General features: G+C 36.6%; 1 protein-coding gene and 1 long non-coding RNA gene across 2 annotated transcripts in view; one reads left to right on the forward strand and one right to left on the reverse strand.

Moving 5' to 3' along the window:
- The window catches only part of LOC309495675, a 295,015-nt gene that overhangs the window by 130,529 nt on the left and 147,750 nt on the right, over positions 1 to 16,736 (reverse strand). The window lies entirely within an intron of this gene.
- Positions 1 to 16,736, forward strand: part of pcca (propionyl-CoA carboxylase subunit alpha) — a 50,349-nt gene that overhangs the window by 23,744 nt on the left and 9,869 nt on the right. Inside the window, exons 11-20 of the mRNA XM_082163587.1 lie at positions 2,320 to 2,414; positions 2,640 to 2,790; positions 5,044 to 5,187; positions 6,400 to 6,474; positions 7,899 to 7,967; positions 8,054 to 8,129; positions 8,222 to 8,435; positions 12,547 to 12,649; positions 13,954 to 14,052; positions 15,302 to 15,355. Of these exons, the coding sequence (XP_082019713.1) occupies positions 2,320 to 2,414; positions 2,640 to 2,790; positions 5,044 to 5,187; positions 6,400 to 6,474; positions 7,899 to 7,967; positions 8,054 to 8,129; positions 8,222 to 8,435; positions 12,547 to 12,649; positions 13,954 to 14,052; positions 15,302 to 15,355 (1,080 nt within the window). The remainder of the gene's footprint in view (positions 1 to 2,319; positions 2,415 to 2,639; positions 2,791 to 5,043; positions 5,188 to 6,399; positions 6,475 to 7,898; positions 7,968 to 8,053; positions 8,130 to 8,221; positions 8,436 to 12,546; positions 12,650 to 13,953; positions 14,053 to 15,301; positions 15,356 to 16,736) is intronic.

The following is a 16,736-nucleotide window of genomic DNA, read 5'->3' on the forward strand; positions in this document are numbered from 1 at the left end:
TTCATTCAACTGATCATACATTCATTCAACTGATCATACATTCATCCATTCATTCAACTGATCATCCATTCATTCAACTGATCGTACATTCATACATTCATTCAACTGATCATCCATTCATTCAACTGATCATAAATTCATTCAACTGATCATACATTCATTCAACAGTTCATGCATTCATTCAACTGATCGTACATTCATACATTCATTCAACTGATCATCCATTCATTCAACTGATCGTACATTCATCCATTCATTCAACTGATCATCCATTCATTCAACTGATCATAAATTCATTCAACTGATCATCCATTCATTCAACTGATCATACATTCATTCAACTGATCGTACATTCATACATTCATTCAACTGATCATCCATTCATTCAACTGATCGTACATTCATCCATTCATTCAACTGATCATCCATTCATTCAACTGATCATCCATTCATTCAACTGATCATCCATTCATTCAACTGATCATCCATTCATTCAACTGATCATCCAATCATTCAACTGATCATCCATTCATTCAACTGATCATACATTCATACATTCATTCAACTGATCATACATTCATTCAACTGATCATACATTCATTCAACTGATCATACATTCATCCATTCATTCAACTGATCATCCATTCATTCAACTGATCATACATTCATTCAACTGATCATACATTCATACATTCATTCAACTGATCATACATTCATTCAACTGATCATACATTCATCCATTCATTCAACTGATCATACATTCATTCAACTGATCATACATTCATTCAACTGATCATACATTCATTCATTCAACTGATCATACATTCATACATTCATTCAACTGATCATACATTCATTCAACTGATCATACATTCATTCAACTGATCATACATTCATACATTCATTCAACTGATCATACATTCATTCAACAGTTCATGCATTCATCCATTCATTCAACTGATCATACATTCATTCAACTGATCATACATTCATTCAACAGTTCATGCATTCATCCATTCATTCAACTGATCATACATTCATTCAACTGATCATACATTCATTCAACAGTTCATGCATTCATACATTCATTCAACTGATCATACATTCATTCAACTGATCATACATTCATTCAACTGATCATACATTCATTCAACTGATCGTACATTCATCCATTCATTCAACTGATCATCCATTCATTCAACTGATCGTACATTCATACATTCATTCAACTGATCGTACATTCATACATTCATTCAACTGATCATACATTCATTCAACTGATCATACATACATTCATCCATTCATTCAACTGATCATACATTCATTCAACTGATCGTACATTCATTCAACAATTCATTCAATAGTTAATTCAACCATTCATTAATTCATTAATTCATACAAGTTAATTCATTCAACAGTTAATTCATTCAAACATTCATTAATGTATTCAACAATTCATTCAACAGTTAATTAAATCATTCATCCATTCATTCATTCATACAACAGTTTGTTTGTTCATTCAACAGTTCATTCATTCATTCAACAGTTATTTCGTTCGTTCATTCATTCATTCATTCATTCATTCATTCATTCATTCATTCAACAGTTCATTCATTCATTCATTCATTCAACAGTTCATTCATTCAACAGTTCATTCATTCAACAGTTCATTCATTCATTCAACAGTTCATTCAACAGTTCATTCAACAGTTCATTCAACAGTTCATTCAACAGTTCATTCAACAGTTCATTCAACAGTTCATTCATTCATTAATTTAACAGTTCATTCATTCATTCATTCATTCAACTGCCAACCAAAACTAAACTGATAAAATATAATGGTAATTACCCAAAAATGTGGAATGGAATACGAGAGGTTACCTTTTTGCTTGTAGGAGGTTATTTTTATTTGATGTAGTGGTTAAGGATCGGGGCTAGTAACCAGCAGGTTGTTGGCTCTACTCCCAGGAAAAGTGAGCCTTGAGTCGTCGTCATTGTACCGCTTAATAACCACTTAACCTCAGGTTGCACATTCCTTCTCTGCTGATGGAAAATAAAAATTCAACATTCTATAACATTCCTGTAGTTTAAACCATAGAGCATGGCGCTATCAATGCCAATGCCAATCGATTCCTTGAGAATGCATGAATGGATAATGTATACCTTGATTGCAAAGTAAGTCACTTTAGATAATAGCAACTGCCAAATGCATACCAGTAAATGGGATTCAGTTCTAGATTCTAAAGCTAGATGCATGACAAAGGACATAGTACACAGTGTGGATATTTGTGCTAATGGCTTCCATTCTGTTTTCTGCAGGTGTTGGCGGACAAACATGGCAATGCACTGTGGCTGAACGAGAGAGAGTGCTCCATCCAGAGAAGAAACCAGAAAGTGGTGGAGGAGGCACCCAGGTTTGTTTAATTTTTTTTGGTATTTATTTATTTTATAAATCTAAAGTCGACCTGTGAGTTGTTAATATATGGCACCAAAGTCTCGATGCAAAGTGTGAGGCTCTCACCCCTGAAGAAAAAATAAAAATAAAATTTTTAATAACAAATATTAAATAAAATCTTGAATTAAATGTGTGGACAGCAAGCATCTCATTTACATTGCTATAAGTTTGTGTGTCTGTTTAGCACCTTTCTGGACCCTGACACTCGAAGAGCGATGGGAGAGCAGGCCGTGTCTCTGGCTAAAGCAGTGAAGTACTCCTCAGCTGGCACTGTGGAGTTTCTTGTCGACTCCAAGAAGAACTTCTTCTTCTTGGAGATGAACACACGTCTACAGGTTTGTATGTGCATGAGGATGTTTGAAGCACATCCTTTTTGCTTTCTTGAAATATCATTACATTACATCAGGGTTTGTAATTAACACCTGCCACCCCACCAAATGCAGGTGATAGTCAACCATGGTGGGCAACGACTGATTCATTTTGCTGTGCCATTCACATAGTTTTCCATTAAATTACATTTAAACAATTTGATACTGACAGTCACCCTAGGCTGAAGATAAATGAACTTTTGCCAGCATACTAGTGATTATATTCGCTGTTTAGATTCAACTTGAGTATGTGAATAAAGTTTAGTTCGGTATTCTGACATTTGTAAGGAAACAACTGATCACTTTATGAACTGACAAACACATACAGTAGCGTATGCGTACAGTCGAATGCTTAGCATTTCAGTATATACTCCATGTGATAGCGTGTGCGAAGCTATGCTGTCGAAACATGCACTAGAACGTTTCATCTTTGTCCAGTGTCTGTGCTATTTTCCCCCAGAAGTTATTACTGATAAACATGTCTTAGTACTCTTTTAAACTAAAGTTGCGGGTGTCTCTTAACTCCCTCAAACAAGAGCATAAGAAACAACATTTATGGAACAGTTCATGTCAGATTTTGTTGCTGATTTGTAATTTGTTATTTAAATGCGAGTTCAGCAAGCAGTTTTTGAGATTTCAGCATTCCCCCATTCAAGTAGATAGGACTTTGGTCTTGGATGCCCGAAAGGACCAGAGGCGTTGCAAATATGACTGAGTGAGCAGAATTTCCATGAAAGGGATTTTGGTTGTACATTTTTTTGGAGCCTTACATTAGCTTTGCAGTTTGTCTGAGCACCCATTAACGACAAGGCAGACTGTCTGCATGAGAACTCTGTAAAGAGTTCTGTCTGTCCTTGCCATTAGAAAAAAAATATACCTGACACTTAACACTTTGAAAAAGAGCTTTAATTAATGCCATGGAACAACTGCATTGCATTTAGAAATTCAAATAAATATGAAGTTCAATTATATGTGAAGTTCAATTACATGAACAACTGACATCAAACACACACACACACACACACACACACACACACACACACACACACACACACACACACACACACACACACACACACACACACACACACACACACACACACACACACACACACACACACACACACACACCTTTTAAAAGATTAAATTTAATGGAATTATGAATATTGTAATTAACATTTGTTAACATTTCTTGTGATAATGCTTTTGATTGCTCTCACTAAATATCCAGGCCCGACATTGTCCAACACAATATTCAATGATCCCCTCCATAGATATTTCTGATGTAATTATGCCAAAGCTGCTTGATTTCCCGCTTCTTTTTTTATTATTAACAGAAACTGGGAGTACATGTATATTAAAATGAGCCACAATTCATTTTGTGAATCTAGAATTTAAGAACTGCATTTTCTTCCAAAGAAGGAAAGAAATGTGATTTTAGTTAAATGTTTTATTTATATTAAAGTTAGATTATTGATATAATAATAATAATAATAATAAAGAAAAAAAATATTAATTTAAATTCATCGTGTGGCCTTCTTGGAAGTTTTCGAGTTGGATGACCGTGTGACTGTATTTAAAGTGTAAAATTATTTTAATATGTTCCTTTAGGTTCACATATAATTTGAATAAAGTTTTTGCACAAAAATCATATATGCAGAACAAATATTTTCAACCCTCTTTCTGACCCTCTGTCTGTAATGATCTGTTTTTAGGGGGCGGCTCCTTTAAATAAATTCTTTGGTTAAGCTATGAACTTGCAGGATGTTTTAATGGTACATCCAACAAGTCCTCTTATATGTCATTTCTATTTAACAAGTCTAGTACACAATCTTGATCTTGTCACCTCTCTAGAACCCAGAGCCACAGAGGACATCAAAGTGTCTATAAAGCTCATTAGTGTGGACCTCCCAAAGGGAAACAGGCAGAACATGGAGAGGGGCCACACTGCTCTGGGCAGGAACAAGTTTTAATATTTCCGCTCAGGGTTAATGAGTAGTAGTTAGTGGCGCTGTCTGGTTAACAAGAGTCTTTTAAACACCTATGTTAGTGTTTGAGTGCGTTTGGTGGGAGACGGTTTGCAGCGTTTTAACTGGTGATTGATTCCCTTTTTTTTTTTTCTCCAGTAAAATTAAATCGATGCAGTATGTACGGTTACATTTGTACACAGCAGTCCATGTATTATTGTAAGATGTTAGTGAGTGTGTCGTCCTCTCTCAGGTGGAGCACCCCATCACTGAGTGCATCACAGGACTGGATCTGGTGCAGCAGATGATCCGCATCGCAAAGGGTTACAAACTCCAGTACAAACAGCCCGACATACCCATAAATGGCTGGGCTATCGAGAGCAGAGTCTATGCTGAGGTAAACCAACAAGCAATGAAATGCTTAATACAGTGTGTTCTTAGTATTTATGATATTAGTCATGAACTGACGTTTCAGTTGGTTTTAATCTCAAATATCTACAGATAATGGTGCCCTCATGGCTGGGTAACTGAAAATCAACTGGTAGAGTATAAACAGTCCTGTTAAAAAAGTTATATGCTTCATAAAAAACAGTTGTTTTAAGATGCTGATTTATATATTTTGCTTTAGTATGCCAGTAGAAAACTTTATTTTGAGATTTCCCATCGGGTCTGGGCTTACATGAATTGGAGCAGTTGAGACAGCCTAAATCCATAGAACTATCGCAACTTTTCCAGGATGCTTAGAACAACCTTAAAAACAAACTGTCTTATTCCTGTGCAAATGTACTTTGGAAAAAGATTGCTTATTTATCTTTGTGTAGTATTTATAACTGTATTAAATTATACAACTGCATCGCCCATCCTGCTCTCTATCAGCCCATATCTGGGATTTCAGTGCATGTGTTTGTTAGTACATGGGTTAATCTCACAGGACCTGTGAAGAACATACCCATGAGAAATTTCAGCCCAAAATAAATAAGGGGGAAAAACGTCTGTTTTACATCAGTGGTCCTGAGCATAGAATTTATTGACTTTGATGTGACATTATTTTGAAATGTTATCTGTACGCTATTGCCAGATTTACTCACATACGTGTTGGTTATCTTTCAAGGATATTTTGAGTAGGTCCTGCCCTATTAAAGGATCTGTCATGATGTACTTGGCAACGATTAAGTGCGATACAGAGCATTTTCACTCCTTCAGCAGAGCTGCTTAATCCTGGACTCTCCTTAAGCCGTGTCTGACAAACTGGCCTTTGTGTGTTTAGGATTTATTATAGCCAGACATTTTTATAAGCCTGAATAACACCTATTCGGATGATAAGAAAGTTGAAATCATCAATATTCAGTAAACTCACCCCAGCCCAGTGGGTCTTGTCTCATCTCATAATGCTGAAATATGATGGCCCAACTCAACCCATTGTGGATGGCAGAAGTGTTTGTGCCTGCCAAAGATGAGAGAAAACGAGCAGACCTTGTTAACCCAGCTTAACTGAGCCACAGTTTGACCTGAGTTAAGACATAAGCTTTGAGGACAGGCACTTGACCTTTTGTTTCCTGTGTTTTATTTGAGAGCTTATATTTCTTCTCTCTATCTTTCTCTTTTTCAGGATCCATACAAATCATTTGGGCTTCCCTCCATTGGTCGGCTGTCTCAGTACCAGGAGCCGCTCGCCTTGGCTAACGTTAGTACACAGATCTGTTTAGCCACTTTTTTGTGCTCTGTTGTGTGTGTGTGTGTGCGTGCAGGGCTGACTTGCTTCGTTTGGAATAGGGGCTACTGTAACACCATTCAAGCTATAGTGATGATGACAGAACATTATATTATTCCTCTGCATGAGAAAAAAGTGTGTTCACTTCACCTTATGAACTACAGTTACTTCTGCTAAAGTCTTGAGGCCAATATTTTTTTTTTTTATCTCTAGGTTGTTGATTAAAAGTCGACCTGAATGACAGATATTTACACGGTCACTGGTAGTTAACATATATTAATCTAGGTTGCAAAATGGGGGCCAATTGTAAAACTAGTTGTTTTCAATTAATTTACCCAACTCAAACAATATATATTATATATTATTACTTTAATTTGTGCTCATTTGAGTTGGGTAACATTTTATTGGGGCTCTTCTTACTTACTGCAAATTATGACAGATACATTTGTAGTAGTCTGAAAAAGTTCCTCCAGTCCCCTTTACACTCTGCATAGTCAAGCATTTTCAAGTGAATGTGTTTATGTGTAAGATTCACACATCAGTCAATTAAGGAAGGACAGGTAGACTCGTCCTCTTCAATGAAAGATCACTGGTTTCTGGGAGCTGCTCAGAACAGGATGTTTTTAATTTTAGAAACACTCACACATAGACGCACACAGACAGATGATGTTTAAATGTCTAAAGAAAGCAAACACGACTGAGGATATTTACATTATTCTTTCATTTATAGGCCGGTCCAAAAAGATGCCATTGTGTGATGTTTACTGGTTAATAATAGCTTTGTGTTCCGGTGATTTTTGCCTTAAAAAAGTTTGTTTTGAAAAATTCTAATGAAATGCAGGACACATTTCATGGCTATATGAAAATTTTCTTCGATTATTTTAGACATTCTGCTAAAACACTTGCTGGCCAGTTCATGCATGAAGCCTTTGGGGTAACACTTTATAATAACTGCACGCTTTTAATCATCAATTAAGCATTAGTAAACAGTTAATTCATCATTTATAAAGCATTAATAGACATTAATAAGCAGTTTATAAATACAGTTATAGATATTTTATTCTTAATTTCTAAGCATATCTATAATGTGGTTAATAATTGTATTTTCATACTTTATTAATGATCAATTTATAATTTCTAAATGAAGTATTGCATTCTTTACAAACCAGTTATTTAGGAGTTGTCAGTGGTTCATAAGATCACTTAGAAAGTGTAAGTAAATGATTAATAAACTATTTAAAGGTGCTTAATAATGTATATTAATGCTTTATAAATGATGAATTAACTGTTTATTATGCTTAACTAATGATTAATAGCGTGCAGTTATTATAAAGTGTTCCTGTTTTTGGAAATTAGGTTTTTTGAATGATAATTGTTGTTTTGCTTTTCTCTTGAAGGTTCGAGTCGACAGTGGAATTGAGGAAGGAAGTGACATCAGTATTTATTATGATCCCATGATTTCCAAGGTAATATAATAATAATATCAGACCATCTAAACAGTCTCATTTGATTTAAAATGTCAGATTGATTTACTGCTGTTGTCATTGACTAGTTGGTCACATATGGTAAAACACGAGAAGAAGCTCTGAAGAAAATGGAAAACGCGCTTGATAATTATGTCATCCGAGGTAAATGGCATAAAGAAGTATGCAAAAACATTTAAATGTGAAAATATTACAAATGCTAATTTCTTTCATTTCTAATTCTGTCATTCGCGCAGGTGTGACCCATAACATTCCTCTACTGAGAGAGATCATTGTTCACCCACGGTTTGTGTCTGGTGATATCAGCACTAAGTTTCTCCCGGAGGTGTATCCTGATGGGTTCAAAGGTCACATGTTAACAGCAGGAGAGAGACGGGAGCTTCTGGCTACGGCTGCGGCACTCTATGTAGCAGCACAGCTTCGCTCTCAGAAGTTCCTGGGAGATCTGAGGTGAGAGACAGATGGGGCATCTGGATTACACACGCTGACAACTACCAGTTACGATGGTTAGGGGCCTATACTGCACTCTTTTAGCATTTAGTCTTTTTCCCCGAAGTTTTTTGCAGCAAAAACAGTCATTTAGTTAAAGGTGCCGTAGAATGGATTATTTTATTATTTTATAATGTTTCCTGGGGTGCCCTTATAATGTTAGTATGTTTTTTAGATCAAAATTGGTTATAATTTAGAAATAAAAGGCATATTTCCTAGCCTGATTTCATCTATTGATTTGAACGCTCTGTTTGAAGGGGCGTGTCTGCTGTGAGACTTCAGTGTTGTTGCCCACTGCTGTGATTGGCTGACATGCTTGCATATGAAATATCTGGCATTACATGTAGAGCTATCTGGAAAACTTTTACTATTACAGCTTTTATACGTTTTTACTATTACAGCTATCGGGATTAACGAATCATGAGAAGTTTTTTAAGTATTTAGATCTATTCCCATCACATAAAAGGTTGCAGATGAGCATTGAACAGATGACAGCCTGTTGATCGCGTGAATGAAGATCTTATCACTGCAACGCGATTTACTGATGCATAAACAGTGTTGAACGACTTTGAGAGAAAGATTATCTGTCTTTGAACTTGAACAATTACACATCAGAAATTCACATAACCCACTGGTTCTTCAGAGGCTCGGATGAAGGAGCTAAAAAATACTTTTGTGTTCATTTGTACATCCAAACACTGAGCAACTGCCATGCTTCGTTCGCTCGTTTGCAAGCCATGATGTCTCTCGAGGAAAAAACAATATCGCGCTGGATCTAGATAACACAGTGTAAATTATCGTTAATAAAATCACTACTTACCGCTTGCGGGAATATAACGTTAGTTGAAATTGCCCCCTTCGTCCGTTTGAGACGCCGAGAGAAGCCTGGCTGCTTGATATTGTTCCAGGTTAGAAAAACAGTCCGTGGTGAAATGGGCAGAGCAACTAACAACTTCGAATTAAACTGTAGCGGTATCCGATTATAGATAGATCTGCCATTTTCCCTATGATCCTCCTCCTGCTTGTTTCTTCACCTGCAGAACTTCTGATGATTCGGCTGCGCAGTTTCGCCTGGAACTGAGCATGGGCTGGCATATGCAAATTTTTAGAGGCGTACATATTAATGATCCCGACTGTTGCGTCACAGTTGGTGTTATGTGGAGATTCGCCTGTTTTTCAGGGGTGTTTTTCAAAAACGAGATTTAAATAAGAAAGAGAAAACTATGGTGTTTGAGACTCACTGTATGTCATGTCCATGTACTGAACTCTTGTTATTTAACTATGCTAAGATAAATTCAATTTCACATTCTAGGGCACCTTTAAAGGGTCATGAAACCCCCTGTTTCAGCAGCAGTCCGAGTCAGTTCTCTCCACAATTTTTGAAAAATGCTACAGAAATGGCTGTGGTTGAGGAGAGACCGACAACACTGCTCCGGCTTCTGATTCAGACAGTTTTATTTCTGCAAATTACCATTACACGCAACACAATACACACATGGTTTTGTAAGCTCACTGTAAATTACATAAATACATACATATCCTGAGACAGCTATAATTTAATGCACAAATAAATGCACAGCCATTCGCATATGTTCTCTGTCGAAAATATATATGAACACGCTGCTGCATCTTTGATCACTTTTGAGGCTTATTTTTTGCTTCGTTTTTATAAGCTATTTGATCGGTTAAATTGCCGTTAAGACTGGTTACAGTCACAGTGTGGATGAATCGTGTTTGTGCCAAGTCTCAAGATCTATTGAAGAGAACTTATGTGAAGCAGAAACTCTTACAAAGCAAAAACAAGCACTTATTTTTGATCCATTTATGCATCTCTCACTTACTGTATGCAATCTCACTGTTTGAAGCGCCTGTCATAGGAAATCAACACGTGTGGTCATGAATAATTAAGCAAGGACTCTTCTCATTGGATAAGGACACAGTCTCATTAATAATTATGAGACACAAGAAAACGTCACATCCTGTGATGCAGACACAAAGACAAATTTAAACCTGAAAGTTGAAAATAACCCAAAACGGTTTAACATTTACTAGTTTTCTCCTACATTAAAAACTAATGGATGGTAACATTGACTTCAATGATGTTCAACATTAATGTTCACACATGTTTTGGGGTTTCATGACCCTTTAAACAGTATTTCACATTACCATTTCCCAGTTATCTATAACTCTTTATTAGACCCTCATTAAACAAACATGATTAGATCGTTTCTTCAGATTTGAGATTAGTAAAGGCCCATTCACACCAATAATAACTATACCTATACACTTTTAATAATCGTTCTCATTCTATTAGAATAGCAAAGTCCACACCACATAATAAACAGAATGTAATCGTCCTTTGGTGTAAATGCCAATATAGTTACTGTTAGAGTTATCTTTCTTGCTGTAGGTCTTAATAATGACTGCTGAATATTGAATTGGCATTGATATCTAAAGATGAGTGTTCACATATTTCTTATAGTTATGATATCATAACTAGGATGATTTTTGAATAACCATTTCTTATTTTCAGCTTGGTTTTCATAAATCGACTGGTGAGCGAGTTTTGTGTAGTGCACATTAGAGTATGTCTACTAGTACATTATATAATAATCCATCAACATTTTTGTCTTCATAAGAGCTTGGAAAATCCGGTTTTCCATTATTTGTTTAATGTTTTCCATTGTTTTGTGTGATATTCTGTGTCTTATGGTAGTAGCAGAACTGCAGAGAGAATTTTGGGCCCCATGACACAAATCTTAAATTCATTGGTCATGTACACTTATTTTTTTATGAAACTTAAACATTTTTCATTTTTCTGCAATGTTTTGAATGTTGTTGTTTTATAAACTCTGCTGATGAAAATATGACAAAAAAGTAACATTGTATAGCTGGCTCACATAAAAGATGATGTTTTGGTGAAATTGTAAGAATAACTAATGACAGTCTTGGTAGCATTAGTTAGAATGAGTCTCAGATTCTAAACAAATCAGTAATGTTTTGCACCATATGGCATCATTTTTTAGCAAAAGTGTTTGTAAAGTTATTACATTAGTTACATTGTAGCTGTAAAAAAAATTTTTTTCGTTTTTTTGGTTAGGTTTTTTGAAGGAAACGATATATAACAAAAATTGAAATATTTATTTATATATGTTGGAAAATGTGAGAAGTGTTGGAGGGCCAAGTGAGAAGTCAAGAAGATGCCAGCAGAAGAAATCCTTATTGTCGAACACCGGGTAGTAATAAATAATCTAACTGGATCTTCTCTCCATCCAGTGTTTTCAGACAAAGTTCTAAACATCTGCAGCAGTCTTAGTATCTCAGTGTGCTTGTGAGAGAGAGCTCATGTCTTGAGGGGGCACCATGTTCCATATGAACCGTAAATACAAGCTTCACACAATAACCACCTTATGTACAAACAAACAGGAAATGCGCTTAGCAGTAATCCACTTACAAGCATACAGCACTGTGAATAAACATTTAGTGTATGCAACTATCAAACTGCTTTGAAAGTAACCTCACAACACAAGTTGCATTTAATATAAAATAGTCCTTTTAGTGTAAATTAATTGGTTGTCAATGTACCTTTCAGACCCAATACAACACTCATGAATTATTCTTCATCTGGAAAAGAAGACCCATTTACACTTTACACTACAGATGCAGAGAGACCATCTGTCTAAACATCTCTCCAGTTTCCTCCTCCACTGTCTCTTTTCTCTTTTTTTAATGCGTTTCAAAAGTTATTGGTGGGGGGTGGGCTTTCTCTTTGTAGTGAGTGCAGCCCACCATAGTGGAAAAACACAGCATTCCTCCTAATACATTTACTTTAGGTCTCCTAGCAGAAGAGCTGTCAGTCAAGCAGCCAGTGACCAGGTGGTTTGTGTGTGCGTTTGTTGTGTTTTTTAATTCATCTGTAGAGGAGAGAAACTGTATGGTTGATGATTATAAAATGATTATAGTGAGAGATTTGTGAGTGATGAGATTATAGAGGAAAAATAAAGTGGATTTGTTACGCCTGGTAGGACAGATGATTGATTAACATTCTGTGTGTGTGTGTGTTGTGTTCCAGGGTGTCCAGTGTTCCTGTAGAGAGCAGAGTTTGGGAGTTGTGTGTGGAACTTGATAAAGATGCTCACATGCTGGGTGTGTCTCGGTCTGGAAACAACTATACGGTGAGTGAAAGTGTTTAAAATATGACATCTCATGTCAGATCTCAGTTTATCTTCCACGTGTAGGAGCTGTGGTGCATATATGCTTGACACATTGAGTAGTGGTGCTCATGTGGGGGATACTGGTTCGATCCTATTCCTTTTCGTTGTCTTTAATAACTTCTTGTCATTCCTGTCAAAGCCAAAAAATAATAAAATATTTTTTTTATGTCTCATTAACATTGTTGTCCAATTTTGACAGGATAGCATGGTTAAATACACCATCTGAAGTCTGGACCCAATCTTTCTCCATTAATGGCCATTCAAAAGTAGATAAAGTGCACATATTTTGTTATTAAGGGGGCTAGGTCTATATTTCATTTCATTATATTATTTTATTCAGCATTGTCAGTACATTTTCCAGTGGCTTCATAGTGATGCGGAACATGATTATCATTTATGGCTTAGGTGGACTTCTGTGGTTCCCATAAGCAAAGATGAGACATTTCACACAATTCCAACAACAAATATTGTCCTCATTAAGGTCATAACTCATCCTGTCTATCCAGCTGATTTCTGTGAGAAGGCCTATTCTCTGCTTCTGTTATAGTACTTCCAGTGAGCGCTCCTGCTCCCTCACTAATGTCTAACACAATGTCCTCTGTGGTAGTATTTGCATTGAAATCAATCCTTCGACTCTTGAGCCTAAATCACTTTAGGATCTGTGTGTCTTCCTCTTCTGTTACTGAAAGACCCTCATGGAGCCGCTGCTCTCACACTTTCCCTAAGACGTCACTCACTAACTGTGTGTTTAGACACCTGTGGCCCTTCAGTCAGGGATAAAAGGAGCCTCGGGGGTTCAGGGGCCTCACCTGATCTCCGTGGACCCCTCTCTCTCTTGCTCTTACAGCTGAGGGCTGTATGTGTGTTTCTCTCCCACAACTGCACATCAAACTGGACCCCCTGCTCCACAGATGGCCCTGGAGCTTCCAGTGTCCCAGCATGCTTTGGGAATGTGACTGATTATTCAGAACTGTTGTTTAGACAAGTGTTTGAGGGCTGAGGGTAATCAGTTTGACCAGTGACACTGGTTTAAAGAAAAGACTTACATGAAACCCCCCACCTCCCCTAACAGGCATCAGGTGGATTTGGGTGTAGAAACTACTGAATGACCTTACATGGGTTCAGAAACGTACATTTTGATTTATTTGTCTCGCTGTTTCTGTCACACATATCAGCTCTGTCACACATGGTTACTCAAATATAACAATTATAACTTTTGTTGTCCTATGTCAAACTCCCACCGTGTGTTTTGTTTGTTGGTTTAGGTGGAGATAGATGGAGAGAAGGTTGAAGTGTCTGGAGAATGGAACTTGGCCTCAGCACTGCTGCCCATCACCATCAACGGCAAACACAGGACTCTACAGGTTCACAAACATACATACACATATGTAGGGAATAACTAGCTCTGGTCCATTATTGAAAAGTTATGAATGAATTATTGTAAAGTAATGCACACTTGAGGTAAAAATGTACACTACGGGTGTAAATGCGTTATTGTTCAATCCGATAACAATATGGATATTGTTCAATCCAATTAATCCTCTCAGATGTAGCTTTGAAAAGTCTGATTCATACAAAACTGCTCTTTCCATTTCATATGTAGCATTGAAAAGTTCGATTAATTCTAGTGCAGAAGTCTTCAGCCCTGCTCATGTGGACCGACTGTCCAACTCTAATCAAACACACCTGAACCAGCTGATCAAGCTCTTCAGGATTGCTCAAATCACAGGCAGGTGTGCTGAAGCAGGTCGAAGATCTCTTTTCTAGTGAATCAGATCTTCCTAAACAGACCCTGTTGAGCCTCGGATAACCAGAATCATTCTGATGAATGTTCCAAAAATACCCTCACATGGCATTTCATGGATTTTTTGTATCTTCGTTAAATAAAAAATAAGAAATCTTCTAGCTTTTTTATATTTAGTATACATTTTTTTTTTTTTTTTTTTGATGGGAAAAACCCACATTGATATTATAATAATAAGTTATAGAATTGGATAGAGACACAGAAAAGAGGTCCACCCTATTTCACAAAGATCTACCTACTTGCAGATTTCTCGCCTCGCCACTGGTCCAGAGTCAATTATTCAACTTATTACATGGCTCTTTGGAACATTTGATTCTGATTGGTCAACTCAAAAATAACGATTTTTTTTTATATATATATATTTTTTTATAAAGATGGCTAAACTCTAAATTGACCAACCTCCAGGCAATTGTCACTCTTATCACTGCATGATTTATTTCTGCAGATTAAATCAATATGTGATGTTTATTTATTTATTTAATTGGTTGGTTAGTTAGTTAGTTGTTAGTTAGACATGCAATAGGTGTGATAATGTACGGTCAGTTGGTCATTATGGCAAAATAAACCCCCTCAGTGTAATACAAGACTATAGCAATATGAAAAAGGCATTGATTAGCTTGTTCAGGTGTGTTTGATTAGGGTTGGAGCTAAACTCTGCAGGACAGCGTCGCTCCAGAATCGTTACTAGATGCTAACATGTCAACCAATCAGAATGAAGAATTCACCATCGCTGTGGTATAAGCCCACCACAATCTACATTCAAAGACACTAACAGGCTTTATGTCTTAATGTTTCCTCTCTGAATGCAGTGCCTCTTGCGGACAGCGGCTGGGGAGATCACCCTGCAGTATCTGGGCACTTCAGTAAGTCTTTAAACAAGCACCTCATAGTGACACCTACCAATATAAACTGTGTGTCAATGGTTCTCAACTGGTTTTACTTCAAAACCCAGATTATACATTAGAGATAAAGTGGTGACCCAGCATAGTAGCACATTTTATGCTACTGTGTTAATCAAAACAATTCTAACATTGGAATGTATTATTTTTTAGTATTATTAAGCTACTATTTTTCCACAGCACACACATTTATCCAAGTTTGTCCTTGCTGTAAATTAACTTGCATTTAATGTAGTGATGGTCATAATTTCTTTTGTCTTGCATACTTTGTCATTAAGGATGAGGATTCTATTTAGGATGAGCATGTCAGCATGTGTTCTGCTTAATTTGCTTTCTACCAAATTAAAGAAAAATTGTTTGATTGAACAATAATGGACGACAAAAAAAAAAGAACAATTTGGGCAATAATGAACAAAAATAATGCTCTTTAAAAGTTACTAAGCAATATTTATATTTATATCCTAGCCATTCCTAATTATATGGTTGATTGCATTTTATTTTTTTATTTTTTTTCCCCCCTGTTATCTAAGACCCTGTCAGAATAAACACATTTTTGATTGGTTGACCCATCAGTTGAGAACCACTGCTAAAATGAATGTTGTCATGGGACATTTTGTAGCTAATCTTAGATGTTTCTGTGTTAGTTCGTCCTCAAGTGTTTCTTATGTGCGCTGTTCTGTAGCTGTACATGGCAGTAAACTAAAAGGCTGTGCATACCAAGGATAATAAATAATAACTATACAGTTTTAATAATCATTCTATGAGATTCAATGAGAATATGGACTTCCACGCCACAGCAATAACGATAACTGCACAGAGGAACAATGTCATTGGAATCACTTTCAGAATGTCTTCCAGCTCCCGAGTGATAAACAAAATTTGCAAGCCAATCAGAATCCACCTGACTTTAAGAAACTTGAGCATTTCATGAAAATAAACAACATTATCATCCGTTGTTGTGAGCGCCAATATAGTTATCGTTATATTCATCGTTCTTGGTATGATCGTGCCTTTGTGTGTGTTCATGAGCACTCTGTAGTGTTTTTCTGTGTACCTCATGCTGGGTGATATATGCTATATTATGTCACTCACTGGGGCATGTATCCTGTCTTTACACTCGATCTACCAAACATTCACACGCGCAAAAGCACAGAGACTCACACTCAAGGCACAGGTGTCTCAAGCCAACTACAAATCAATCCAAGCCGTCCTGTCTTTGTTTACCCAAAGCCACCTAAACAATCAGCATCGACGTTCTGCAAGCTTAAACAAACAAACAGGGTTAAAAACACAGTAACTCTGTAAAAGAAGAGGAAATGCCGGCTTCCAGACTGCACACGCGTGT

Source organism: Leuciscus leuciscus (assembly GCF_965113295.1).
Source record: "Leuciscus leuciscus genome assembly, chromosome: 3".
NCBI lineage: Eukaryota > Metazoa > Chordata > Actinopteri > Cypriniformes > Leuciscidae > Leuciscus > Leuciscus leuciscus.